A 26,797-nucleotide genomic window follows, 5' to 3' on the forward strand; every position below is an offset into this window, starting at 1 on the left:
CAGGCATGAGTACGCCCACCACTTGGCATTGCCTCCTTGCAGTGCTTCTCCTGACCTCCAGGACCCTGACTTTCCAGGTCCTCATCCCTTCTGCACTCAGTCTGGTCCCTCAGGCCCACCCGACCCCCTCACCCCCATTGCCATACTGTGAGAAGAACGAGGAACAGGACGAGGCGGTGGCTGCCACTTACTGTGCCCCAGACCCTGAACTTTCCTACTGAAAACCCGTGACAACCCAGGCACCTGGGTGGTTCAGATAGTTAAGCATCTGCCTTTGGCTCAGGTCATGATCCCAGGATCGAGCCCCATGCTGTCTCCTAGCTCAGAGGGGAGCCTGCTTCTCCTTTTCTCTCTGCCCCCGGCTCCCCCAGCTTGTGCTGTCAAATAAATAAAAAAATCATAAAAAAACCCTAAACAAAACAAAACAACCATGACAACCAATTGTGAGGTCTACAAACACACATCAAGGCTGCTCCGGGCTCAGGGATGGCCTGGGTGCTGTGGACGCAGGTGCGTCAGATGCGTCTACTGTGGCTGAGACGCAGAAACCAAGTGGGCAGAGGCACAGAAGGGGCTCGAAGGGCTGCAGTTTCCACCAGAGGACAGGGAGCAGGGTAGGCTTCTTGGAGGATGACCCTTGAGCTGACTTCGTTTCCCAGGATGATTAAGAGTGCTTCCCCCAGGGGGCAATGACTACCCTTCAGCCCCATCCAGGGTTAGAGGCCTGAGGGTCCCCATAGCCCCTGGACTTCACGACACTGACGGCCACACATGGCAACTGCTCACTTTGGATCTGTCTATTCCTGTTTCCTTAAGGACTGACTGATTCATCTCGGTATCCTTAGACTTGCTCAGGACAGGGTGGGCAGACGGGCTCTGCTGACTGAAGAACAAGGCATAGTGGGCAACAGGTGGGCTGAGGGCTGTAGAGGACAAAAGCCTACAGGCCGGAGGCGGATCTTGTGATCCGGGGGTCCACCTCCCTCTCGCAACCTGGTTTCTCCGTGGCGGTTTCTCCAGCTCCGCCCTCTCAGCCCCTCCAGCTTGGTTAGCACAGCTTCCTGCTCCCCGCACTCTCGCCTACAGCACTATGGCCTACACCATGGCACCAACCGTCTACCTCTCCTGTCTCCTGGCCCTGTTGGTGGCAGGCCTGGCTCAACACATCAAGGACTCCCTCTGGGAGAAGGTAAGTGCCGCTCTCCTTGCTTCCTATGCTCCTCCCTCTGCAAGGCTCCCACCTGGGGCTCACCCTCTCAGAAACAACTGGCTTTATTCCCATTTCTCAGAGAGAGCAACTGAGGCTGGAGAGGGGACTGACATGATGCCATGGGGCCCAAGCTAACACAGGGGGACAGAGCAGGCTGAGCAACTGGTCCCCTAGCCCGAGCCCTGAAAGGCTGGAAGGCAAGGTCTGGTTCCAGCAATGACTCCTCACCTGCTCTCTACCACCCCCACCCCCCCGCACTGTCCCCTTGGTTCCTTCTCAGGACCTAGATCCCGACACGCTGAAGCTGGAACAGGTCTTCGAGTTGTTCCGCGCCCAGTACAACCGGAGTTACTCAAACCCCAAAGGTATCACGGGGCATGTACATGCCCAGTTTACCCCCTCCCCTTCTCCCATTTAATAGATGAGGAAACCAAGATTCAGGGTGGGGAATAGGCTGGGCCAAAGCCATTCAGCAAGACCACTGGCAGGGCTAGGGGTATCCTTCCTGGTTTCCTAAATGCACAAAGAGGGCCATGATCATTCTTTGCTATGAAGTTGGAGGGCAGGAAGCACCTACTGGGGTCTACCGGAGTCCCAGAGAATCTCCCACTTCCACAGCCATTTTCTTGTCACTCCACGCAGCAGGCCAACTACCGTCTACTCATGAGTTCATTCAGAAACACCAAAGATGCTCATCTAGTCCTCAAGCTGGGGACTCACTCTCCATGTCCATGAGGTCCCAGCCCTGCTCCTGCCTTCTGGGTCTCATCTTCATGGCGGTGGGGAGGGTGGGGGGTGGTCTGGGCCTAAGTTCCAGCCCAGGCTGCCCATGCCATGGACCCATAACCCCTTATCCTTCCCCACCTTCATCAAGTTCCAGCTCAGACCCTGCCGTCCGAGGTGTGGGGCAGGTGTGGGAGGGGGCAGAGAACGACCTGGCAGGAAGCCAGTCTCTGACCACCTTTCCCTTCTGAGTCACTCTGCCTTCAGACCCTTTACTTGTCTTCCCTGTGGGTGGGCAAAGATGTCCCCTTTACTGTCTCTGGGGAAAACCCAACCCTAGAGGGGCTGGGGAGCCACTTCCTTGGCCCAGTTGTCTGCAGTGGGGCCTGCAGTGGCCACAAGAAAGGAGCCAGTGTTCACCTGGGTGGGTGTGAGTGGGAGGGTGCTCAGCCAGCAGCCACTTCCTGCCTCTGGGGGCTTGGGAGGCTGCCGAGAACCATCACCTCTTGCTCTAGAGTATGCTCGTCGCCTGGAGATCTTTGCACACAACCTGGCCCAGGCTCAGAAGATGGAGACAGAAGACTTGGGCACGGCCGAGTTCGGGATGACTCCATTCAGTGACCTCACAGGTATTGGATGCTTCCTGGACCCTAGGTGGTAGGTGGGGAGGCAGAGACTTCTCCGGGGATACTGGCCGATGCGCAGGGCTGAACTTCAGCTTTCACTTCCCAGAGAGAGGGACTCTGAGGACCAGAGGCCTGCTGGCTTGCCCCAAATCACAAAAGCAGGGCCGGGTCTGAGTCCTAGTCCAGCTCAGGGTGGAGACAGCAAACGCAGGGGGATGTGTCCCAGGGAGAAACTCGGCTTCTCTCTGGGCCTTGATACCCTCTTAGGCGCCTGCCTCCCTGGGTGTTGTGGGGACTCAAATAACCCCGAGTGTGGATGGCTGGAGCGGGAAAGGCACCGTATGGGGGAAAGGGGTCAACACTGTGACCCTGGTGGCCCTGTCCATCTCCCAGAGGAGGAGTTTGAGCAGCTCCATGGGCACCAGAAGATAACACCTGGAGAGACTCCTGCTGTGGGCACAAAGGTGGGGTCTGAAGTGGTGATGGAGTCCGTGCCCCCTAGCTGCGACTGGCGCAAGCTGAAGGGCGTCAAGTCACCCATCAAGGAGCAGGTATCTACCCCCATCTGGCCCCGTCCAGCCTCAGTGGCACGGGAGCGGGGGGTTGGGGGGTGAGGGGAGAGGCCCGGACACCTTCCCACCGCACACACCCCCACCCCCCCGCCCCGGCTAGGGAAACTGCAACTGCTGCTGGGCCATGGCCGCCGCGGGCAACATCGAGGCCCTGTGGAGCATCAGATACAACCAGTCTGTGCAGGTCTCCGTGCAGGGTATGGCTGAAAGAGGGGGGCATGTGACGGGGGGAGAATGGGGGGTGCAGTCAGCCCACGCCGTCCTTTCTGGCGCCAGAGCTGCTTGACTGCAACCGCTGCGGGGACGGCTGCAAGGGCGGCTTCGTCTGGGACGCGTTCGTAACTGTCCTCAACAACAGTGAGTGCCTCTCTAGGCGGCTTCTGGGGGCAGAGGTGGGGCTGGCGAGGGAGAGATGTTCAGGCCCTGAGCCTCCGCCCTGGCCTTGCTTATCTCCAGGTGGGCTGGCCAGCGAAAAGGACTACCCATTCCGGGGGAGCCTCAAACGCCACAAGTGTCTGGCCAGTAACTACAAGAAGGTGGCCTGGATCCAGGACTTCATCATGCTGCAGAACAATGAGCAGAGTGCGGCGGGCGGGGGGGGGGGGGGGGACGACAGGACGTGGGCAGGCCTGGGGGCAGGATGACAGGGACAGACAGACAGACCAGGATAGAGGCAAAAAGACTGGGTTAGAGACAGAGATGGAGGCACAGAGTGGTGGGGGTGGAGGAGAACCAAGAGCCAAGAGCAGGGGGCACACGGGAAGCAGGGCCTAATGGCACCTTCTGCCCCTCAGCGATGGCCGACTACCTGGCCACCCATGGCCCCATCACCGTGACCATCAACATGAAGCTACTGCAGGTGGGAGAGGGTCAGGAAGGGGGGAGGGGCACCTAGGGGAGGTGGCCCCAGACTGAGCTCCTCTGCCTTTGCAGCAATACAAGAAGGGTGTGATTAAGGCCACACCCGCCATCTGTGACCCCTACCTTGTGAACCATTCTGTCCTGCTTGTGGGTTTTGGGAAGACCAACTCAACGGAGAGGAGGAGGGCAAAGGGAGGCCATTTCTGGCCTCATCCTCACCGCCCAATCCCATACTGGATTCTGAAGAACTCCTGGGGTGCTGAATGGGGTGAGCAGGTGAGTGTGATCTTCCCGAGGGGACAGGGCGGGTCAGGCCTCTCCCCTACTTCTGGCCCCATGTCCCCTTGACTTCCTAGGGCTATTTCCGGCTGCATCGTGGGAGTAATACATGCGGCATCACCAAGTACCCGCTCACAGCCCGCGTGGACCTACAGGGGAAGAAGGCCCCAGTATCCTGCCCTCGCTGAGCTTGTGCCGCCGAGCCTCAGCCCTCTCCCACCATGCCCGCTGCCTCCTCGTTGGCCCCAGCAAAGGCTTTTGCCCATCCTCCTGATCTTGCTATGGCTTGAATAAACCAAGATGAGCTCCTTGCCTTGCACGTGAACTCAGCTGGGGTGGGGAAATGAGTTGGCAGAGCACAGACACCCCACACTCTGACACATCCTAGGCTCTGTGGGACCCCCCCGTCCCCAAGCATCCCTATGCACAGTCACCGGGATGCTCAGAGACAGGTGCGCGTGCGCCCAGGCACACTCCTGTGCACCTCCAAAGTCGTGGCAGCTTTATTGTCAGTTCGGGCAGGGCGGCAGGAGGGAACCTCAGTCATGATAGAGGCGCAGGAGGCAGCCACGGAGGGTGCCCATGTAGCGGTCCCAGAGGGCCTGGTGCCTGCAACGGAAACAGTGACAGTGGCCATCACCTGAGTCCCCACCACGGATGCTGCTCCAAGAGCTTCATGCACCTAAGCGCTCCCTCCCTCCTCACACTGTTCTTACGCTCATTATCATCATCCTCCCATTCTACGAGGGAAACTGAGGTGTGGAGAGGTTCAGGACCCTGACCAAGGTCAGGTCCCAGTCTTTAAGTGGGGTGGCCCACACAGAGACTTCCACCCCTAGGGCAAAAGACAGAACCCTGAGTCTGTAGGAGGGCCAGGCCCTGGAAGGAGGTTGGCTACAGCAAGGCCAAGCTGGAAAGGAAGCCTGGGCTCTCTCACCGGAAGCCATCCAGGGAGTGGACAGACGCTGAATACTGATTCAAGAAGAGCCGCACATCACTCAGTGGCCAGTGGTCAGAACGGCAGGGTTCCACGAACTGTGGGCCCAAGGAAATATCTAGTATCAGTACAGTCCAGGGACAGGCCAGGCTGGGGATCAGAGCGCAGCAGGCAGGACAGCTCACCTTCTCCACGAGGTCCACAAACAGGTCTCGGACATCCTTATTGTGGGTCAGCTTGGCAGCCACATTCACCAGTCCCCGGGACAGATTCTGTGGGGCAGATAGCCTGAAGTTCTGCCTTCTGTCCCAGAGGCTGCAGGCTGAGCCCAGAGGCTGGAGGAGGGGGCAGGCCCCTCCCCAAATCTACCTCCCTCCCTCAAGCCAACAACTCCCCAGTTTGTTCCCCGCTGCCCGAGGTGGGTAGGGGGAGGAACAGGGCTACCCGCCGGTCAATCTCCAGCATGAGCAGAGCTGGGGACAGTACAGTGAGGCTGAAGATGTCCAAGGGACTAGAGGCCGGATTGGGCCACAGACCTTGAAGTTGGCTTCCATCTCAGAGAAGACACCAAGCTTTCCCCGAAGGGCAGTACACACCAGGCTGCAGGGAGACACGGTAAGTCTGGAGATGCCTGGGCCCCCACTCGCGCCCCGGCCTGAGGACCCTCCAGGGTCACCTCTTGTGTAGGTCCAGAAGGTCCTTGTCAGCCACAAGCATTTTGAGCTCCTTCAAGTCCTGGAGAAACTCCTTGTCTAGATCCACGTCCATGTCATCCACCTGGGAGTCTGGGGAAGGCCCAGCGAGAGAATTGGGGTAGGGGTAAAAAACGTCTCCAGTGATGTCCCAAGCCTTCCACGCCTGCCCCCTCAGCACACCCCAGTGAGACAGAAAAGGAAGTGTCAGAAGGGCGGAGTCACTTGCCCCAGGCCACAAATCAGTGGCGGGCACTCTGTCTGCAGATGAGCTGTGCAGGGGGGACACGGGACTAGGAGTAGCAATGGCTGCATGAAGAAGAAAGGTCACTGGAAACCGGGGCCTGCAGGAGAAACTGCTGGTGGGGACGTAGGCCCTGGGAAGTGGGGAGGTGTCCGGGCAGCTGGGTGAGTGGGGGCCTCACCGACGGCTCCAAGGGTCCAGTTCTGGATCATGAGCTCAGCACAGTAGGCAAAGTCGCCAAAGCTCAGATACTGCAGTTTTTTCTTCCCTGTCTCGAAGCGGTTGTTGGCAAAGAAGACGATGGCCGCGTAGTCCCTGCAAAGATGGGAGTGGGCCTGTCAGGGTTTCAAATTCCTTTTTCGGGAGCAGCTCGCACCGGTGACATTGGCCGGGGCATCTGATTTCTGGCCTGTCTCTGTCCCAGCTCACTATGTGACGTGCTTCAAGCCACTTCTCTCTGGGCCTCCCTGTATGTGTACAGAGGTTTCATCCCAGGTCTCCTAAGGGTGGGGGAGACCTAAGGATAACAGTTACCATTTACTGAGCCCTTCCTAAGCCCCAAGGGCTGCACCACAGGCTTTACATGCGACAGCCCCCTCCCTGGTAAACAGCCAGTCTGATCCAAAGCACAGACCGGGAATAGGAGAGCCACTGCCCAATACAGCCAGGGGGTCAAGTGGGTGGGGGTGGGGAAGGTGGACCTGCCTCGTGGCCCAAGGAAGGAGCGAGCAGGAAGGGGAGATGGTTGGCTTCTTGGCCGGCCCCTCACCTGGCCAACCGGTCAGACAGGAGAAAGTGTTGCTGAATGTTGTCCACCAGGGAGCCCCGCATCTCCTCCACCACCTTGAAGACTCGTTTAAAGTTGTCAAACTGCAGGGCAGTTAGGGGAGGAGGGAGGGAGGACTGGTCAGAGGCTGGTCATCTGATAAAGTGATTACTGAACATCCCTCCCTCACCTATGCATCTAACCAGTCAACAGATGCTGACTTAGTGTGTAGTATTCTTTTTTTTTTTTTTTTTAAGATTTTATTTATCCATTTGACAGACAGAGATCACAAGTAGGCAGAGAGGCAGGCAGAGAGAGAGGAAAGGAAGCAGGCTCCCTCCCGAGCAGAGAGAGAGCCCGATGCGGGACTCAATCCCAAGACCCCCAATTATGACCTAAGCCGAAGGCAGAGACTTTAACCTGAGCCACCCAGGCACCCGATCATGTGGTATTCTTAAGTAAACTATTAACTGCTAATACCTGTTATCGATTCAAGCATCTTGCCCTGGATAAATGTTTACTCACTCCTACCTCTGAATTCCTCTTATTTTATATCATGCTTTCCAGCCCTTCATGAGCTGGAACTGACCCTCCTGGCTAAGATCCAGGAAGTTAAAAAAAAAAAAAAAAAAAAAAGAGCACATGCTAAGCTGTATATAAGGAGTACACAAAAGACAGAGAGAAAAAATACTAAAGGCCCAGAAAGGTTGCTTCTCCCTTCTGGGCCACCAAAAAGCCTTGTGGAGAACGTCCAATCTGACCCTCTGCTTTGTATTTCAAGGGGGCAGATGAGACCAAGAATAGTATACCCTCCAGGGCGGAGTGGCAGGAACAAAAAGAAGGCCAGGGGCTGGAGAAATATAAGCTGAGAAGGCTGGCAAGAGACCAGATCACAGAAGAGCATGAAGGTCAAGGCCAAGAGGTGTGGCTACTATCCAGGATGGAGTGGGAAAGCCAATTAAAGTTCACGAGGAGGGGAAAGCTGTGGTCGGATCTGAGCTTCTGAAAGAGCAGCTCCCACCAGGGAGTAGGAGATGCTTTGGAAGAGCAAAACAAGCGACAAGAGACTGGGTATGAAGCCCCTGCCACAGTCAGACGTGGGAAAGGAGAATGGAGCTGGGGCAACGACCAAAGGGTTGGAGTGAAGACATGGGATGTTGTGTTGGGGGACAGGGACGCAGTGCCCACTTGTCTCCGGCAGCTCTTGAGGGTGATGCCTGTTTTGGTGCTGATGTCGTCCAGGTCTTTCTTGGTGCCCTTGGACAGCTTCTTGCCCAGGACCTCCCGCACAAAGGCCTCGTCAAAAGCATAGTACCTGCGTGGAGGCAGAGGTCACCACTGACTTTCTACATAGGAGGGAAACGGGGGGGGGGGTTCCCGGCAGGACCTAGGTTTGGCCCCTCCCAGTCACAACTTTCTCAGACCGTGTGTAATTACGTCCCATCCCAACCCGGGCCTCGGTTTCGCCCTGCAAAATGGGTATATGGTCAGACAGGTTGGCGTCCCACCTCTCGATGAGCAGCGCCTGTCGGGAGGGCGGGATCTGGAAGATGAGCTGGTGCAACAGCTTAGGCGGTGCGTGCAGCAGGCGCTCGAGCATGTGGAAAGTACGGTAATGGTCCATGGTGTCGCTCTGCAGCACCGCTGCCGTGGCGCCCGTCTGCTCCAGGATTCCCGAGCGCACCCTCAGGGCCACCGCGTCGCTCACTGGGGAGTGGGCGCTAGCTTTAAGCCCCGCTCCGCGAACCCCCAGGCCCTCGGGGGATCCCAAGTCCGACTCCTATAAAACATCCCTCACCCCTGCCCACTTCCCCAAACGACCCGAGTCCTGGCCCCGCCCCCTCTCCCATCCCAAACCACCGCTCCTCCTGACCCGCCCCGCAGACGGCCCCCCACACACCCGAGTAACCATCCAGCCAGAGGCGATACACGTCCTCGTCGATGAGGGTCGTGTTCCCCACGAAGATGTCCAGCTCGCTGGTCATGGCGACGCCCGGACCCGGGCGCAGCCGCAGCGCCCCGTTCGGAGCGAGCACGGCCCGGGCCGGGCGCGCCGCCTGCAGGCTACTTCCGGGAGCGCCGAGATTCGGCTCCGGGCACCCGGAGCCAGAGATGGACCACTTCCGGGACAGAGAGGGTAGGGGCCGAAGCGGCGAAGAGGAGTAGCCCCTCCTCCTAGCGGGAGGGGCAATCCCAGGCTCCTTGGCCCCGCCCGGTAGTCCTACCAACCGTCACTTCCATCCTGGCCCAGTCTGCAGGAAGACTTCGGGAGTCGAGGCCGACGGACAGTCTTCCCTGCGCCGGCAACCTTCCCCCACACTTCCTTCTGGCTTTTTTCCTACTTTGTCATCCCTACTTTGATGTGTATCTTAAATGTAGAGGTTTCACAGGTCTCTGTCCTAAATCTTGTCTCTTCAAAAAATATGTTTGACTTAATCTCCAAGGGCCCTTGCTGGGAGCCCCTCACTCCATTCTGCGGCTGAGAACCTCATCTGGGCGTAGGGCACCTGCTCCCATGGTTTTAACTCCCTCACTCCCTAACTCCTCCCTCCACCCTCCCCGCACTAATAATGACCTCTCTTACTCTGCAGCTCAGAGCTCTGGCTGGAGTCCACGTCAGGAGGACTGCCTATATGCTCCTCTTTCTACGCTGTCTACCCTACAGGCCCCTCAAAAGCTAGACAGCCCTCTTTCCAATCTGTTTCTTTCCTGTGTTCCTATCTCAGTGACAGTCCCAACATTAACCCAGTTCTCAGGCCAGAACCCTGGACTTTCTCCCGGAGTCCTCATTCTTCACGTTCAGTTCTGCTGATTGGCCTCCTGAATATTTCTAGGATGTTTTGTCCTCTCCACCCCCACTGGCACTGTCCCAGCCCAGTCCCCCTGCAGAGCTCTACCTTGCCCACTGACACAGTGTTTTTACTTATCTCTCTGCCTACATCTCTTCCCCATGATCCATCCCACACAGAGCAGCCTGAATAATTTTTTTAATGCACGTTTTTAAATGGTACCCCTCTGCTTAAAATCCTACTGGCCTGTGACAACGCTCCAGCCAACTACCTTTTTAGCTTCTCTCCCTCCCTTTAGCATTTTCTCCACACAGCTACCTTTCGAAAACATCCAGCTACTTTCAACGTCCCTAAAGCAGCTAGGCCCCCAGCATCTTTCACCATGCTATTCCTGCTCCCTGAACTAGCTTTCTCTTTACTTGGCAATGCTCTATATGTCTTTCGGGGCCCCTCAGATTACCACCCCTTTGGGGAAACCTTTTTGGGGGGGCGGAGCTCCCTCAGACCATGCCTATCCCCCATTTACTTCTGGTTTTACACAGCCTGTCTCCCCCACTAAATTACGACCCCATTTGGGCCTGGGTGGCTCAGTCGGTTAAACCTCTGCCTTCGGTTTAGGTAATGATCCCAGAGGTCCTGGGATTGAGTCCTGGATCAGGCTCCCTGCTTAGCGGGGAGTCTGCTTCTCTCTCTCCCTTTCCCCCTCCCCTGCTCATGCTCTCTTTGTCTCTCACCCTTTCTCAAATAAATAAAATCTTAAAAAAATAAATTACGACCCCTTGAGGACAGGATCAGAATCTTAGTCAAGTTTATTTCTGTCTGGCCTTTGCACACAATAAAAGTTTATTGAATAAATGAATCCCTATATGCACCTCCCCCAGGGCAGGAAACGTTCCAACAGCGTGTAGGCTGATGATGAGTCAGGCACGTTTGGGCTCAGAGTTCCGAAGGGCTGGGAGCGATGTTCACTGAGCCAAGAATCTCCAGTATGAACGAAGTTAGGAAAGTTGGTAACGAGAACCGTCTGTGTTCCGTCGGGGAGTGGGCATGAGTCTGTGGCCGACGTCGGAGTCTTGGTTCTCAGGAGCTGAGAGGCCTAGGCGAGAGCTCGAGGCAGTTTGAACTGGGAAGTACCAAGCGCCTAGTTTGGGGTTCGCGGAGGGTCGTGGGGCTCAGACCCGCGGCGCAAGAGGGTCTGCAACTCCGCGGTCTGGAGTGGGCGGGGAAGGGGCGCTCTCTTTCTCTGTATTCTGCGCTCAAATCCCGCCCCTTTCCGGGGAGCCTTCCGTGGATTGGCTGTCCTTCCTTAACGTCACACGGCCCCGCCCCGGCGCGCGCCCCGCCGCGTGCCCACCCCCGGGCGGCTGCTGCAGCCTACGCTACACAGGCGCTGCCTGCCGCCCGCGGAGCCGGAGCTCAACCGCGAGAGCGCAGAGCTCGACGTGGGCTCCTGGGCCGCGGCGGCGGGCAGGCGATGCTCCAGAGGCCTGAGCAGCCATGGAGGCCGAGGCGGGCGGCCTGGAGGAGCTGACGGACGAGGAGATGGCGGCGCTGGGCAAGGAAGAGCTGGTGCGGCGCCTGCGGCGGGAGGAGGCGGCGCGTCTGGCGGCTCTGGTGCAGCGCGGCCGCCTCATGCAGGAGGTGAATCGGCAGCTGCAGGGTCACCTGGGCGAGATCCGCGAGCTCAAGCAGCTCAACCGGCGCTTACAGGCCGAGAACCGTGAGCTGCGCGACCTCTGCTGCTTCCTGGACTCCGAGCGCCAGCGCGGGCGGCGCGCCGCGCGCCAGTGGCAGCTCTTCGGGACCCAAGCATCCCGAGCTGTGCGCGAGGACTTGGGCGGTTGTTGGCAGAAGCTGGCCGAGCTGGAGGGCCGCCAGGAGGAGCTGCTGCGGGAGAACCTGGCGCTTAAGGAGCTCTGCCTGGCTCTCGGCGAGGAGTGGGGCCCCCGAGGCGGCCCCGGCGGCGCTGGGGGCTCAGGCGCCGGGCCGACACCCGAGCTCGCCTTGCCTCCCTGCGGGCCCCGCGACCTGGGCGATGGAAGCTCCAGCACCGGCAGCGTGGGCAGTCCCGACCAGTTGCCCCTCGCCTGCTCCCCAGATGACTGAGCGCTCAGCTTCCTTCACGTCGACGCCCGACCAGACTGCTTCCCAAGCGCCGGGACTGCGGTGGACCTCGGGACCTGGACGCCGTGCCGCCTGCGTGCGAGGGGCCGCTGGCATGGATTTGGAAACTCTGGCACTAAGGAGGGCCCCTCGCTTTCGCTGGTGGGGCAGCAGGGGAACTGGAGGCTGGAGCGGAGGGACTTGCTGGGGGCGGGGTGGGGGCTAATAAACTGGAACGGAAGCAGAGCCCGTGGCCTGGGCAGCGTCTGTTTGGGACTCGCCGGGGTGGGAACGAGGGCGGGACGTTGAGACAGGGTACCATTGCCATCTGGAGGGGCTGCAGAACTAAGGCGGCTGACTACCCCAAGACCTCAAGCCTGGGGCGGGATGTGGGACCGTGGTAAGCCCCTGGCTCCCCCCATTAGGCCTCGGGACAGGCCGTGATCCGGCCCCTGAAGTGGCTCCAGCTCCCTTCCCGGCTCCTTCCTGTCCAAGACAATGGGGCAGGAAGCAGGTGTTGGGGGCCTAGAACCCAGTCTGCAGCCTCCCCCGAGGCTGGAAGGGGCGTAACAGCGCCCTCCTATGGTCCGCGCGGGAGTGCTGTGGGCCTCCATCAGGAGGAAGAAGATAATCCTTTTGGCTTGCACCCAACAGCACTCTCTTTCTCCCCTCAGTCCTGGAGATGAGGCAGCGCAGATGTAATCTCATTCGTCAGATAAGACAACTTAGGTCCAGAAATATCAAATAATTTGTCCAAACTCATGCAGTAAGTCCGTAGAGGTGAGACGGGAGCCTAGGGCTTCTGATTCCTCTGGGTTCAATGAGACCAGGCCAGAACTTCAAGCCTTTTATTCCATTTTGGTAGGTTTGTATAAAAATACTCTATGTAGGAAAATAAATAGCAGCTGCCTTCCTTGTGGAGGCTTGGATTCCCTGGAGCTGAAGTCTTCTCCGAGCTGGGGGGCTGCAGGTTGGCTCATCACAGAAGACTCTGGCACTCTCCTGCCATTCAGGAGGGGCCAGCAGAATGCCCTGGTTCCATCACTTGATGCTGCTGGCAGTGTGGGGCTGGGTGAGTTCTTTAGTGTTCTAGGCTGGTAGAGTATCACCTGTCAAGAGCAGGATTGGGTGGACTAGAGGAAGAGGGTGATGAAGACTGTAGGTGCTGTCTGGAAGGGCTTGGGGCTCTAGAGGACCTCGAGGGCTCTACAAAGTCCTTTTTGGTTGCCAGGAGTTCCCTCGCACAAATGGGAAATATTTTGTTTCTGATTTAGTGCAAATTGTGCTAGAGAAGCCAGCTCTGGAAAAACAGTGGGTAGCTTTGGTGGCCCCAAGCTGGCTCTCTGAGGACGCAGAATATGCCCAGTGTCATCTGGAGGGATGGAGAAGAGCCTGCTGGGATGGGCTTGGGATACAGTCCAGACCAGCTGGACCAGTGGGTGGGGAGACATTGGCTAGAGTGGCACCCGCCGGTATGGGGGCTGGGGTGCCTCATAAGGCAAGGAGGGTGGGGGAGCCCAGAGGGTCAGAGGATGGGTCCCCGCTGCTGCTGCTACTCCTGCGATGGGCTGAGGCGCAGGGCTCAGGGGTGCTGGGGTAGGTGAAGACCGGACTAGGGGTGAAAGGAGTCAGGGAGGGTGTGGTCATGAGCGTGGGGGTGTGCAATGCTTCGGGTTCAAGCACGGGCCCCGAGGAAAGAGAGATACAAGGTACAGGGCGGGAAGGTGCTGGGGGGCTGCTGGTGCCGCCGGTACCGCCCGCGCCGCCAGTGTCGCACTCCGTGGCCCCTTCCGGGATTTTGCAGATAGGGCGGTGGGCTTCGAGCACCAGCTCCAGGCGCTCCTTCTGCTTCTGCAGCTCCTCAATCTCTCGCTGCAGACCGGACTTCTCGTCCTCCAGTTTATCGGTCTCCTGCGGAGGGTTAGGAGTGGAGTTAGAAGATAAGGGCTGAATATGGCGTAGCCTCGGGAGGTGGTGGTAATTGGGGGTGGGGGTGGGTCTCCAGCGAGTCTGGACTACAACTCCCATGAGCCCTTGGGAGAAAAATGGGCTCGGCTCCCATCAGGCCCGGGAGCATCTTAGAAGGAGGTTGTCTGCCGAAGCTTTAACCCTCCTCTCCCTCTGATGGGAGTGAGATGGGCTGTAACTAATTTTTCATCGCTTTTTCCTCATCGTTTTCTGCGAAGGACTGCTCCGACGGGATCTTGGGGGAAGGGGCCTTCATATCCTGGTGCCCTCTGGGACCCCTCAGGCTCTGGGGAGCCACGCCCCTCTGAGCTTCGGTAGACCGGGGCCTGGACACCCTCCGCGCCGGCCGGTGCTCACCGCCTGCAGGAAGTCGGTCAGTTCCTTCCTCCGGTTCCTGCACTTGGCCGCCGCCAGCTTATTGCGCTCGCGCCTCACTCGACGGCGCTCCTCCTCCTCCGGGCTGATCTGGATGGGTAGAGGGAGTAGTGAGGTAGACCGTGGGCCACTGGTCGCCCGGCACTCGCCCTGTGGGGTGGCCCAGGGCTAGGACCCTGGGCGACGGTATGGCAGTGCAGCCCCCCTCTCTCCCACCGCGCTTCAGGGACCACACAGCACCGGGACAGGTTCCCCGCACTCGCGCTTTAGTGAGATTGAATTAATCAGATTTCCTCCTCGCACCCAGCTTTTTGCCTCGTCTGATTACTCTCAGAATGCCCCCCCAACACCCACACACTCCACAAACCTTTACCCCTCTCCATCTCTCAGGACTCCACTGAGATACCCCCACTCTTCCAAGAAGGTTTCTCTCTCATTTACCACCCAGAAGTGGCCTTTCTTACTCTGAGCCCCTGGGGCCCAGCCGCTCTTTTTCAAAGGACCCTCATTCTTTTCCGTCTCTTGATAACCAAGTGTCCTCTTCCCCAGAGGCTGTGAGCACTAGGAGAGGTTGGTGAGTGTTGTGGCTGAGTAAGATGTCTTTTATTAGGAACCTATTACATGCCGGTGAAGAGCTTTACACAGATTCTTAACCAAATTTCCCATGTAAGGAACTGAAGCCTGGAGAGGAAGAATAACTCGTTTATGGTCCCAGAGCAGAAATTAAAACCCACTCACTCTGTTCCACATTGAGAGGGCGGCTGATGGAGACCACCTCCCCCAAAAGAACCCCACTTAGAGCTCACAGCCCCAGTCTAGGTGTCCCAGAAACTAAGAGCCCCATAAGCACAGGGCTGAAGAAGTCCAGGAGCCTGCCTTGGGCTCACAGTGTGGCCCTCTTCTCCAGTTGGTCAAAAAGGTCTGTCTTAACTGCACATCTTTGCAAGATCCTGAACTCAGGTCAAGCTCCTTAATGTGCAAGCTTCACTCCACTACAGTCTCATGTACCAAAATGAAGGAGGAGCCGCTCCCCTAAAGACCCTCTATCTCTTATTTATTTTGGCAAGGAACTGTATTTTATTTTATTTTTTTAGCCCTGTGAAGGCAGGAGCCTTGGTTGGGGAGCCAAGAGTCCCCAGCTCACTCTGCTTCGAGCCTGTTAGGTCTGGATGAGACAGTGTGGCTTGATGGTCAAGATCTCACTTTCGAATTGGAAAGACCTGTCTCCTTGCTCACTACTTGCATGATCTGGACAAGTGACGACCTCTGTGTGCCTTCATTTCCCAGCTGTAAAATGGAGAAAACCAGAGTGCATTCCCCAGAGGCTTTTTGCAAAGATTAAATGGGACAGAGAGACTTAGACCCAGAGAGTAGCTGCAGGGAACCCTCCCCTTTCTGTTCTCTCCCCAGCTCCGTAGACAGCATGTGCTCACCATCACCATCCATGTCAGCCGGTAGAGACCCTCTCCCGTCCACCCACTTCTCCGTCTCTTGCTCCACGCGTCCACCTTACATTCTCATCTTCATCCCTGTTCTTGCTCTGCCAACCTCTCTACCCGGAATGTCTTTTCCTTCATCTCTATCTATGCAAATCCTACCCATCCTTCTAGGCTCCAGAAAGCTTTCCCTGATCTAGAATTGACCTCTTTGCCCTCTGGATCACCCCAGGGGCTCCTATTACTTTCTGCCTTGACCAGGAGTCACCAATGGCCTTACCTCCCCACCTCCCCCTTTCTAAGCCCGTGTCCTTTCGGCCGAGAACTTGTCCTCTGCCCCTCAGCACCCCTGTGGGCATCTGCACCAGCGCAATGCCTCTGCTACGTACCTGTTCACAGGGCCGGCGTCGCACCCCTGGAGGTGGCCCTAGGGCCCGGATGACTCCTGGCCGGGGCTGCGGGGAGCTGTACGGGGGGTAGGCCAGAGGCCTGGGGTAGCTGCTGGGTCCGAGGAAGTGAGGCTGCACCATCCACTGCAGCTCCTGGCTGCCACTCACAGCATTGACACTTGGCACGAGGTGGAACTTCTGAGGGATGGGACATGGAAAGCCAGGGATGAGGTCTGTGTAGAGTGAGGTGCCGCTGCTGGACAGAAACCACACCGCCGTCCACCCTCAGTGCAGCTGTTGGTTCTGAGAGACCGGAAAGAGCACAGCCTGACAGAGAGACTGACTTGGTGACAAGTCTCTGCTTACGAGCTGTGTGACGTCGGGCAAGTCTCATAACCTTGCTGTGCTTTCTTTCCCCTATCAGAACCAATACTTATAAAGTATGGATTCCAGGCACCATACCAACCACTTGACAAATTACTGACTCATCTAATTTGCACAACAGTGTCTTCTTTTTCAGACAGGAAGACAGTTGTCCACAGACACATAGCCAGTAAGTGGGAAGTGGAGTTTGGGCCCAGGCATCCTCCTGTATTCTGCCTGAATCCCATCTGTACAAAGAGGAGAATTCTGGCTCCTATCTCCAAGGCTGGCTGGGTGAGCGAATGGGCGTGACAGGGCCTGGGAAGTGGCTGGTGCCCAGTGCAGGGGGCTCTGGTGGGCAAGAGCCACTGGCCTGGGTTGAGGCTGTCCCAGTTAACTCTTAGCTCAGCCCCTTACTGGCCATGACTCGGGGCAAGATATTTAACCTCCATCCTTGTTTTTAATATGGTTGTAGGTGAGGATTATGGCATCTCATTGATGCGAAGAGATGCCCTTTAGTAGCTCTGAAATCACAGTTCACTTGGCAGCTTTAGAAAAATTGACTGGCACAAAATAATGGTGGGCTCTCAACTCAGTGAATTCTTAGATTCAATGAAACCTCCCTGAACCATGCGGGCTGCACTGTAAGCCTTCCGTGTATTACCTGCCAAGATTTTCCTTCAGCCAGAAATCTGAGAAAAGGGTTGAGATGGGGATTCAGTGTTGGGGAGGACTTGGGGCTGGGCCTTGGCGCCCAGGCCTTCGGGAAGCTCGCCACAAGCCCAGGCAAGTCCAGACAGCGGTGTCCCCTGCCCAGCGCTGCGGGCCCAGTGGCCCGGTGACCCCAGTTCCGGGACTGAGGCACTGCCCGCGGCATCTCCCGCTCCCGAGGTAGTCGGGCCCCGGGCTGCTGCGGGCCAGGAAGGGAGGGGCGCCCCGGGTGAGTCAGCCACCGTGACTCGGCCGCTGTGACTCGGCGGAACGGACGCCGCTCCTTCCCTCCCCTAACGACACGTGCGCGCTGCCCCTCGACAGGAAGTGGGCACCTGCAGCCACCCAAGTCCCCCCAGCCTGCAGCGGGGCGCCGTTTGTTGCCGACAGTCGGGAGACGCGGGAGCTGCCCGCTGCAACACCCCGCGCACTTCCCGGCATCTCGCAGCCTCCTCCGGCCCCAGCCTGTAAATTAGAGGCGGAGAGAACCAGTCTCCCGGAGCCCAGCAGACTCCACTGCTCCGAGAAAGGAACGGGGACTTGGCGACAGGGTACAGACAGACAAACGGGCACAGAGACGGTCACAGACAGTGTCGAGGATTCCCGGTCTGTCGGAGGTAGCCTGCCGCTGGATGTCGCCCCCCTCCTGTGTGGGGACTTATCGGCGTCAGCTCAGACTCCGGATCCCGGGGGATTTAGTCCGTGATGGATCAGACCCTCTGCTCCTGTCCGAGCTGGGACTAATCCCGGGCTAAGGGGCGCCTTTCCGACGCGGACAGGACGAAGAAATCAGTCGTGGACGGGAGGAAAGACAGAAGGTAACAGAGACAACAGGACAGATAGACAGTAGACAGCGAAGGAAAAGGGGGCAAGACAGAGGGGACGTTCGCAGATCTTTGTCGCGCCTGCCGCGCGCGTTCCCCTGGGCTGTGGGGGAAACGTGCCTCTAGACGCGGGAGAATCCGCGGCCACGGCCACGGCCCAGATCCAGTCCCCCCTCCTGTTCGCGGCCCCAGTCCCAGAGTGTGCGGTGTCGACCGCAGTGTCCCAGGCGCTGTCCACCGGGAACCCCAGGCGTCGGGTCCCTCTCACCTGCTGGCCTGAAGTGGGGGGCTGCGCCGGGCCGCCGTACGCACCGCCGGCCGCGGAGCTCGGTCCGGGTTCCCCGAAGTCTCGGAACATGCCCTGGCTGGCTGCTTCGTGGGGTCCGCGTCGCCGGCTTCGGTTCTGACTCACTTGCTCCTCGCGGAGTCTTTTCTTTTTATGAATGAAAAGTTCTCGGGCTGAACCACTTCGATTGGGAGGGGGAGCGGGCGATTTTCAACGGCGCTGGACACCTCAGGGCTCCACCTCCCCAGACGCTCCGCCTTTTGCCAATCCGCACTGAATTTGTCTACGCCTCCTACAGTCCAGTGACCGCCTTGTCGTGGGGAAAGGGACGGACCTGGAGTCCCCCAGGACAGCGGCGGGTCAGCCCCTTCTGACGTAGTTGCCCATACATGGTGCAATTTCCTCGGCGCGCCCAGGTGGAGCCGAGGATTCCCCCGCGGATTTACGCACCTGTAAGCGGCTGGGCGCCGCACCCCGCCCGGGAGCCCAGGCTTCGGACCGGCCTTCCCAGGCGCAGGCGCGGAGCCCACTCATCGCGGGATCCGGCCTTAGTGTTGGCATTCGTCAGATGGCACGAAAGAATCACACCTTGTGGCGGGTGGGAGGTTGGAATGATGAATGAGAAAGGGGTCTGCAAACAGTAAAGTGGATCATAAATGTGATTGTGCTGGTTATTATTTTATTTACGGGGTGCTTACGTCGTACTTAACTGCCGTCCAAGGCTTCACACCTGCTGGCATTGTTTTAAGGTTCAGGTATACTAAAAAGTGGGTAAATGATAAATTAGGGTTACCGAAGGGTGGTCTATTTTTTTTTTTTTTTTAGATTTTATTTATTTATTTGACAGAGAGAGATCACAAGCAGGCAGAGGCAGGCAGAGAGAGAGGAGGAAGCAGGCTCCCTGCTGAGCAGAGAGCCCGATGCGGGCCTCGATCCCAGGACCGTGAGATCATGACCTGAGCCGAAGGCAGCGGCTTAACCCACTGAGCCACCCAGGCACCCAAAGGGTGGTCTATTTTAAACGTTTACGATGAACAAGTTAATGGCTTGAACTACCCACAAATACAAGGTGACTCGATTGTGCTACTCCTGGGATGATTTCAGAAGTTATAACAAGTTTTGATTCAGAGCCTCCATAAGCGGTTAAGAGACTGCGGAGTCGGCCATGGGACGCATTTGTCCTATGGTCTGTTAAATGCCATCTTCTTTAAATACTGTCACCGGTCCTTGGGGCTCTGTGGTCAGCAGCCTTATTTGGAGATGTGCCAAATTTCAACAACTAAAGCCAACACCGTGGGGAGTAGGTACCATGGTCCTCCCCATTTTACAGATGGGGGAACTAAGGCTGAGGTATGTTGAGAAGAAGTGCCTAATGTCACAAAGCGAGGGGCTGAAGCAGGTTGCCAAAATCAGGGCCGTGGGAGCTCCAAACCCACGCTCAGGCAAGATTTCTCCAAGTCCTCCCTCACCCTTTTTTCACCAGTGCAGAATGTCAGTGCTGAGAGGACCACCCCAAAGCTTCTGGGCTTCTTCCCATTCTACAGATGGGAGAACTAGACCCAGCAGGAGTAAGGGGCTGCCAGTGTCCCACAACTACAGAAAGAGAGCTGGGCTCTCCTGCTTTCCACGGCTACCTCCGTTTGGCCAGCTCCAGTTTTGTCATCAAGGAAGGAAGAGATTGGGGAAAAACAGGGTCCTGGGCTGCTCTTCCTTGGGGACTGAGGCCAGGGTCTGTGGGTGCACTCAGGGCTCAGAGACACAAAGTCAGGTGGTATAGCTCAGCGGTAGAGCATTTGACTGCAGAGATACAAAGCCAGCTTGGCCCTGGGCTTCCAGTCCCAGATCTACCATTTTCTGTCTCTATGACCCTGGGTGGGTCACCTTCCCTTTGAGTCCCAGTCCCAGTGGGAATAATTGAGCCTCCTGCTGACCTCATGGGGTTGCTATAGGATCAAATGAGATCATAAATGTGAAAGTGCTTTGTAAGCTGTAACGTGCTGTGCACTCAGAAGGTGGTTCCCAGCTTGGTGCCTCTCCCTTGCCCTTGTTCTACTCAAGGCTTGTCTTTCTCTAAAAAGAAAAGAAGCTAACAGCAGTTTACCAGACTGAGAAATATAGAGGTGAGAGAGAGAGAGAGAGAGAGAGAGAGAAAGAGAGAGAGATTTGAGCCAGTGTGATCCTTGGAAAAGAACATGCCTGCCGGAATCAGACAGTTCCAGGTTCTGGAGTTTGAATTCTGGTTTGGCTGCTCACCAGCTATATGACCTCGATGAGACACACCATCTCTCAGAGCCTTTGTAAAATGGAAACATAATGATGACTACATCTCAGGGTGGTTCAAGAATAGAAATAAAATAATATCACATGTTTAGCCCTGTATATAGTAAGAACTTGACAAAGAGCAAAAACAAATACACGTGTTAATACAAAGTTCCAGAAGCGGGAGCCCTTGGGGTTCTGATCACAGGCTAAGGCAATCACGCAACACACACACACACTAACTGATGTTTGAACTCTTTGGCTGAGTCCAGGTTGGATGGGTCAGGGTGACAAAGGCGGCCAGGTGGTGGCACATGTGAGGACTGATGCAGATCAGCCCTGATGGCATACACCCACCTGATCCAGAAACACCACCCCGTCCCACTTGCCCAGCATCCTGGGGGCAGGGACAGAGCAAGGCCTCCGATCTCAAATCAGTGTGTGTGTGTGTGTGTGTGTGTGTGTGTGTGATTACATGGTTTTCTGAAAGTCCCTTCCTGCTCTAACCGTTGGTGGAGCCACAAGGAGGTCCTTTCAGAGGCAGCACATTCCAAGCTCCTCAGTCATTAACTCCTGCTTCGTGGCTGCAGTAACGTTCCTGGCCCCTGACCTCACCAGCTCCCACCCAGGGAGGCCAGGCGTGATTCCCAAGGGGCCACTGTGATTGCAGGAGTCTGGGGGCCCGGAGGTCTGAGACACCAGGGCACTGTCCCCTGGCACCCTGTGTGAGCCTGGCTCAGTCACCTCCTTCTCTGAGCCGCAGAGAATGCCCATCTCTTGGGGCTGCAGTGAGGAAAAGGAGGTAATGAATGAGTGTGCTTGGCACCCAGCAAGCTCTGTCAGTGCCCCCAGGCTGTAGGAGGTGATGTTTATGTGTTCCATTTTCCACTCACTTATTATTTTTTTAAAGATGTGTTTATTTATTTGAGGGGGAGGAAGAGAGATTGTGGGGGTGGGGCAGAGGGAGAGAGAGAAAAATCCTCCAGCTGACTTCCCACTGAGCATGGAGCCCGGCTCAGGCTCAATCCCAGGACCCTGAGATCATGACCTGAACTGAAATCAAGAGTCGGACACTTAACCTACTGTCACCCAGGCGCCCCTCCATTCACTTTTTTTTCTTCAAGGTTTTATTTATTTCAAAGAGAGAGAGAGAGAGAAAACAAGCAGGGAGGGGGATAGAGGGAGAGGGAGAAACGGGTTCCTCGCTAAGCAGGGAGCCCAATGTGGGACTCCATCCTAGGACTCCTTCCACCCTGGGATCGTGACCTGAGCTGAAGGCAGCTGCTTAACCAACTGAGCCACCCAGGTGCCCCTCCATTCACTTTTTAAAGCGAAGTTTATTTATTTTATAAACGGGGTTGAAATTTACATAACATACAACTAACCATTTTGAGCGTCGACTTCAATAGAATTCTGCGCACTCACAGTGCTGTGCAACCGCCACTTCTCCCTAGTTTTCAAAACTTTTTTGTTATTCTGAAAATCATCCCAGCCCCCTGCAGAAATTAGTCCCAGGGTGTCTGGGTGGCTCAGTGGGGTGAGCCTCTGCCTTCAGCTCAGGTCATGGTCTCAAGGACTGGGATCGAACCCCGCATCCGGCTCTCTGCTCAGTGAGGAGCCTGCCTCCCCTTCTCTCTCTCTGCCTACCTCTCTGCTTCGTTGTGATCTCCCTTTTCGTTAAATAAATAAATACATAAATAAAATCCTTAAAAAAAATCACTCCCAATCCCCATCTCCTGGGAACCACAAATCCTCTTTCTGTCTCTGTGGATTTGCCTATTTTGTACATCTCATATAAATGAAATCATACAATATGTGACCTTCTGCATCTGGTTTCTTTCACTTAGCATAGTGTTTTCCAGGCTCATTTATGTTGTAGTATGTGTCAATACTCTGTTCTTTTTTTTTTTTTGCTGAATAATATTCTATTGTATGGATATACCACTATTTATTTATTCATAAGTTGATGGATATTTGAATGTTTCTCCTTTTTGGATATTATGACTAATGGTGCTGTAGACATTTGTGTACAAGTTTTTTTGTGGACAGATGTCTCATTGATCTTGGGAATGTACCTAAGAGTAGAACTGCTGGCTCATATGGTAATTCTCTGTTTCACCTTGTGAAAAACTGCCAGACTGTTTTACAAAGTGGTTGGACCATTTTACATTCATACTGGCGGGTATAAGAAGCTTCTAATTTGCCCACATCCTTGCCAACATTTATTATTTCTGTTTTTGAAATGAAAGACATCCTAGAGGGTGTGATATGGTATCTTGGTGTTTTTTTTTTTAAGATTTTATTTATTTATTTAACAAACAGAGATCACAAGTAGGCAGAGAGGCAGGCAGAGAGAGGAAGGGAAGCAGACTCCCCACTGAGCAGAGAGCCTGATGCGGTGCCCGATCCCAGGACAAGGATCATGACCTGAGCCAAAGACAGAAGCTAAATGAGCCACCCAGGCACCCCTGGTACTGCCTGATCCTAGGACAAGGATCATGACCTGAGCCAAAGACAGAAGCTAAATGAGCCACCCAGGCACCCCTGGTACTGCAGCCACGAAGCAGGAGTTAATGACTGAGGAGCTTGGAATTTTAATTTGCATTTCCTTAATAACAGATCATGTTCCTTAATGATGAATATTTTTTCATGTGCTTTTTTGCTATTTATATATATTTTAGGAACAAATGTCTATTCGAATCCTTTGTCCATTTCTTTTTTTTTTAAGATTATTTATTTATTTATTTGACAGAGAGAGATCACAAGTAGGTAGAGAGGCTGGCAGAGAGAGAGAGAGAGAGAGAGGAGGAAGCAGGCTCCCTGCTGAGCAGAGAGCCCGATGCGGGACTCGATCCCAGGACCCTGAGATCATGACCTGAGCCGAAGGCAGTGGCTTAACCCACTGAGCCACCCAGGCGCCCCATTTCTATTTTTTTTTTAAGTTGGCTCCATGCCCAATGTGGGGCTCAAACTCATAACCCCGAGATGAAGAATCCCATGTTCTACAGACTGAGCCAACCAGACACCCCTAGTTGGTGGGGTTTTGTGTGTGTGTGTGTGTGTGTGTGTGTGGTTGTTGCATTATAAGAGTTTTTCCTCTATTCTGGCTAGAAAACCCTTACCAAAAATATTATCTGTAGCTATTTTCTCCCAGTCTGTAGGTTGTCTTTTCACATTTTTCATAATGTCTTTTAATGCACAGAAGTTTTTCTTTTTAAAGATTTTATTTATTTATTTGATAGACAGAGATTACAAGTAGTCAGAGAGGCAGGCAGGGAGAGAGGAGGAAGCAGGCTCCCTAATGAGCAGAGAGCCCGATGTGGGGCTCGATCCCAGGACCCTGAGACCATGACCAGAGCAGAAGGCAGAGGCTTTAACTAACTGAGCCACCCAGGTGCTTCTGCACAAAAGTTTTTAAATTTTTTATGAAATCCGATTGTTTTTTCTTTTGTTGCTCATTCTTCCAGGGTCAGAGCTATGAATCCACTGCCAAATTTGAACATCTACCCCTATGTTTTCTTCTAATTGTTTTATAATTCTGTTCTTATATTTAGGTTCCTGGCTGAACTGAGGTTTGATACACATCTAGTGAAGTGTGCTTATCCAATATGTTCAGCTCATGTATGTAACCCCATGCAGCTACTGCCCTCATTACGATAGAGGACATTTCTAGCAGCTTCCAAGCTCCTTCTGCCCACCCCACCCCTCTCAGTCTCCACTCCCCACCCATGGGTACCGCTATTCTGACTTCTAGCATCATCGATGACTTTTGCCTGTTCTTCATATAAATGGATGTGTCCTTTGGTTGCCGATCACACTCTGTTCTCCAGGATAAGTGCCCAGGGGTGGAATTATTGGGTCACAGGGTACCTGGACATTTGCCTTTGATTTTCTCCAACAGTCCTTCCAGAGTGGTTGGACCATTTTACCTGCCACCAGCAGTGGATAAGAGTTCCAGCCACCCCCCACCTGGAGGTTCTTTCTGTTCACTTCGACAATTCTTTCCCTTGGTTCTGGCCCCATCCGCTCTCTCCTGGACACTCTCCACAGCCTCCAGCCAGGCTCCTTCCTCTCCATTTCCCACCCCGGCAGCCTGAGGAACTCTTTTAATATTCTGACCATTTCGCTCTCAGACTTGGACCCTTCTGAACACTGGCACCTTTTGAATTCTATGCAGGAGGCCTGAGGCCTGGAAAGGAGCCTGCTGTTCTTTTAGGTTGATTGTGGGGTTCGTAGGGCCATGAGGATAACACTAGGCTCACACTCATCAAGCTCTTACGAACTGTTTAAAGTAATGTATTAATCCTCCCAACCATCCTGTAGAGATAGCTAATAATGTTATACCCATTTTACAGATTAGAGAATGGAGGCCCAGGGGAAATTAAGCAACTTGCTAAAAGCCACGCAGTGAGGAAATGGTGCAGCCAGGATTTGAACCCAAGTAGTCAGTCTCGAGTGCCTGTTAGTCCTTCCCACCTCGCGCTCCTCACTCTCTTCACTGCCTTGTTAGTCTGCCCTTTGAAACTGGCCAGAACCTTTAACATGGCATTCCAGGTCCTTCCAGAGGTAGGCTGCCTGCCTAGGCTCTACCCCCTTATGCGATGTGCCCCAAACTTGCTGCTGAACGGAGCCTCTTGCCTTCACACAGGCTGTTCCCTGGGCCCAAGATGCCCTTCCTCCCCCCACCCCACCCCAACCCGGCCAAGCCCCTAGCATTCTGCAGGTCTCCGTTTCTCCACCGCTTCCTCAGGAGGCCTTCAGTGAGTCCCTAACCTAGGCTGAATTCCTCATGTGACGCGGTCCCATAGCACCCTGCAGGATTCCTTTTTTTTTTTTTAACCTGCTCTGCATAACTATAACATATTTTATATTTAAAAGTTTTTTTGTTTAAAGATTTCATTTATTTATTTGACAGAGAGAGAACACAGGGAGAGAGGGAACACAAGTAGAGGGAGTGGGAGGGGGGAAGCAGGCTTCCCACTGAGCAGGGAGCCCGATGCGGGACTCGATCCCAGGACCATGGGATCATGACCCGGGCCGAAGGCGAATGCTTAACGACTGAGCCACCCAGGCACCCCTATCTTTAAAATATTTTAAATATTCTGTGTTTGGGGGGATTTTCTAGATATTATTTTAAGTTATTTTATTATTTTTTTTTAAGATTTTGTTTATTTATTTGAGAGAGAGAGTGAGGGCAGGAGCAGGGGAGAGGGAGAAGCAGACTCCCTGCTGAGCCGGGAGCCCAACAAAGGAAGGTAGATGCAGGCCAAAAAAAAAAAAAAATCAACTTTGTTGAACTCTATTTTGCATCAAAAACATGTATTGGTCAGTTGTTTGACCATCTTAGACACCCATGTGAGCATGTCCTAATGAAGATACAGAACATTTCCATCCCCTCCCGCCCAGAAAGTTCTCTCCTGCCTCTTTGCAGGTCCCCCACCCTCGCCGAATGTCCCTTATCTCAGTTCTACTGCCACAGATCAGTTCTGTCTCTGGCCTCCTGTGTGAGCTCTTTTCTGGCCACCGTCTGCCTTGCACCATTATGCCGAGACTCCCCCGGATGCGTGGCGCAGTAGTTCACTCCTTTTGATGGCTGGGTCCGACCCCATTGCGTGATGGGCCAGTTTCTGTATCCATTCTCCTGAATGAACTGAATATAAAGTCAAGTGGAGCCGGCTGTGGGGGAGGTAGAGATGATTAAAGACTTGGTCTTGGCCCCAGGGCACCGACAGCTTCAGGAGGTGATCAGACACTGAGGAAAACAGCTGGAAAACCGCCTGGGCTGTTTCCACCTGGGCAGTAGGTGGGCAATGCTGGGGGCAGGAGCGGGAGAGCACCAGGGGCCGGAGAGGAACCCCCAGGACCGAAAGATTCTTTCCCACTGGGGGAGGGCAGGCTTCCCGGCAGGGGTGTATTTGAAGCTGGGGCAGCTGTTCCTGGGGTTGGAGTCGGTGGGCACAAAGGCCTGGGTGGGGGGCAAAGAGAGGGGAAGCCCGGGGACTCTGAGGTCCAGAGCGCGTGGTGGAATCTGTGTTGGGCTGTGAGTGGGAGGGGTGGGCAGAGCGAGGCCAAAGCCAGGGTCCTTGAATGCCCGCCTGCCCGAGGAATTTGACTTGGGCTGGAAGACAGGGGGACAACTGAATGGTGTTTGAACAGGGAAGTGACTTGTGCCCTGTTCTCTGAGGCTGGAATCCAGGGTAGAGGGGGCTGGAGCCCCTTGTGGGGAGGTCTTCTGGGCCTGGCCCTCTAGACTCTCAAGGTCAGAGCCGATCATGCAGTGGGCCCCGGGCCAGGAAGAGGGTGAGGTGTGAGGAGGGCTGGGCTGCTGTGTCCAGGACCTGGGTATCACCCTATCCATTCCCCAGGTGCCCATGGAGCACGCAC

At 55.3% G+C, this 26,797-nt stretch overlaps 4 protein-coding genes across 4 annotated transcripts; 2 read left to right on the top strand and 2 right to left on the bottom strand.

The window, feature by feature from the left end:
* Positions 1 to 857: 857 nt before the first annotated feature.
* On the top strand, positions 858 to 4,579 carry CTSW (cathepsin W). The gene is made up of 10 exons (XM_044259710.1): positions 858 to 1,189; positions 1,491 to 1,575; positions 2,449 to 2,562; positions 2,953 to 3,110; positions 3,232 to 3,328; positions 3,408 to 3,488; positions 3,588 to 3,713; positions 3,926 to 3,990; positions 4,065 to 4,268; positions 4,349 to 4,579. Exons 1-10 carry the CDS (start codon positions 1,091 to 1,093, stop codon positions 4,457 to 4,459), a joined length of 1,140 nt encoding a protein of 379 aa, XP_044115645.1. The 5' UTR covers positions 858 to 1,090; the 3' UTR covers positions 4,460 to 4,579.
* A 179-nt stretch (positions 4,580 to 4,758) lies between these two features.
* LOC122913131 (FGF1 intracellular binding protein) lies at positions 4,759 to 8,970 on the bottom strand. Its single transcript, XM_044259711.1, has 10 exons — positions 8,811 to 8,970; positions 8,419 to 8,617; positions 8,099 to 8,225; positions 6,914 to 7,014; positions 6,326 to 6,459; positions 5,885 to 5,993; positions 5,745 to 5,808; positions 5,394 to 5,480; positions 5,209 to 5,306; positions 4,759 to 4,880 (listed from the first exon to the last, which is right to left on the bottom strand). Exons 1-10 carry the CDS (start codon positions 8,893 to 8,895, stop codon positions 4,811 to 4,813), a joined length of 1,074 nt encoding a protein of 357 aa, XP_044115646.1. The 5' UTR covers positions 8,896 to 8,970; the 3' UTR covers positions 4,759 to 4,810.
* A 2,130-nt stretch (positions 8,971 to 11,100) lies between these two features.
* On the top strand, positions 11,101 to 12,048 carry CCDC85B (coiled-coil domain containing 85B). Its single transcript, XM_044259713.1, has one exon. It carries the CDS (start codon positions 11,197 to 11,199, stop codon positions 11,803 to 11,805), a length of 609 nt encoding a protein of 202 aa, XP_044115648.1. The 5' UTR covers positions 11,101 to 11,196; the 3' UTR covers positions 11,806 to 12,048.
* Positions 12,049 to 12,635: 587 nt separating this feature from the next.
* On the bottom strand, positions 12,636 to 18,313 carry FOSL1 (FOS like 1, AP-1 transcription factor subunit). The gene is made up of 4 exons (XM_044259712.1): positions 18,137 to 18,313; positions 15,971 to 16,168; positions 14,128 to 14,235; positions 12,636 to 13,713 (listed from the first exon to the last, which is right to left on the bottom strand). The coding sequence occupies exons 1-4, from the start codon at positions 18,224 to 18,226 to the stop codon at positions 13,294 to 13,296; spliced, it is 816 nt and encodes a 271-aa protein (XP_044115647.1). The 5' UTR covers positions 18,227 to 18,313; the 3' UTR covers positions 12,636 to 13,293.
* Positions 18,314 to 26,797: the final 8,484 nt, after the last annotated feature.

The sequence above is a fragment of the Neovison vison genome, chromosome 7, assembly GCF_020171115.1.
Source record: "Neovison vison isolate M4711 chromosome 7, ASM_NN_V1, whole genome shotgun sequence".
Classification (NCBI taxonomy): Eukaryota; Metazoa; Chordata; class Mammalia; order Carnivora; family Mustelidae; genus Neogale; species Neogale vison.

Bases quoted from the DNA above. Each gene is read 5' to 3' on its own strand.
- CTSW (XM_044259710.1), top strand. From the start codon at position 1,091: ATGGCCTACACCATGGCACCAACCGTCTACCTCTCCTGTCTCCTGGCC. The intron at 1,190-1,490 runs GTAAGTGCCGCT...GTTCCTTCTCAG, and splicing joins AGGACTCCCTCTGGGAGAAG to GACCTAGATCCCGACACGCT. The intron at 2,563-2,952 runs GTATTGGATGCT...TCCATCTCCCAG, and splicing joins TCCATTCAGTGACCTCACAG to AGGAGGAGTTTGAGCAGCTC.
- FOSL1 (XM_044259712.1), bottom strand. From the start codon at position 18,226: ATGTTCCGAGACTTCGGGGAACCCGGACCGAGCTCCGCGGCCGGCGGT. The intron at 14,236-15,970 runs GTACGTAGCAGA...CTACCCATCCAG, and splicing joins GACGCCGGCCCTGTGAACAG to ATCAGCCCGGAGGAGGAGGA. The intron at 13,714-14,127 runs GTGAGCACCGGC...AACCCTCCGCAG, and splicing joins TGACCGACTTCCTGCAGGCG to GAGACCGATAAACTGGAGGA.
- CCDC85B (XM_044259713.1), top strand. From the start codon at position 11,197: ATGGAGGCCGAGGCGGGCGGCCTGGAGGAGCTGACGGACGAGGAGATG.
- LOC122913131 (XM_044259711.1), bottom strand. From the start codon at position 8,895: ATGACCAGCGAGCTGGACATCTTCGTGGGGAACACGACCCTCATCGAC. The intron at 6,460-6,913 runs GTGAGGGGCCGG...CCATCTTTGCAG, and splicing joins CTGTCTGACCGGTTGGCCAG to GGACTACGCGGCCATCGTCT. The intron at 4,881-5,208 runs GTGAGAGAGCCC...TTTCCGTTGCAG, and splicing joins CACTCCCTGGATGGCTTCCG to GCACCAGGCCCTCTGGGACC.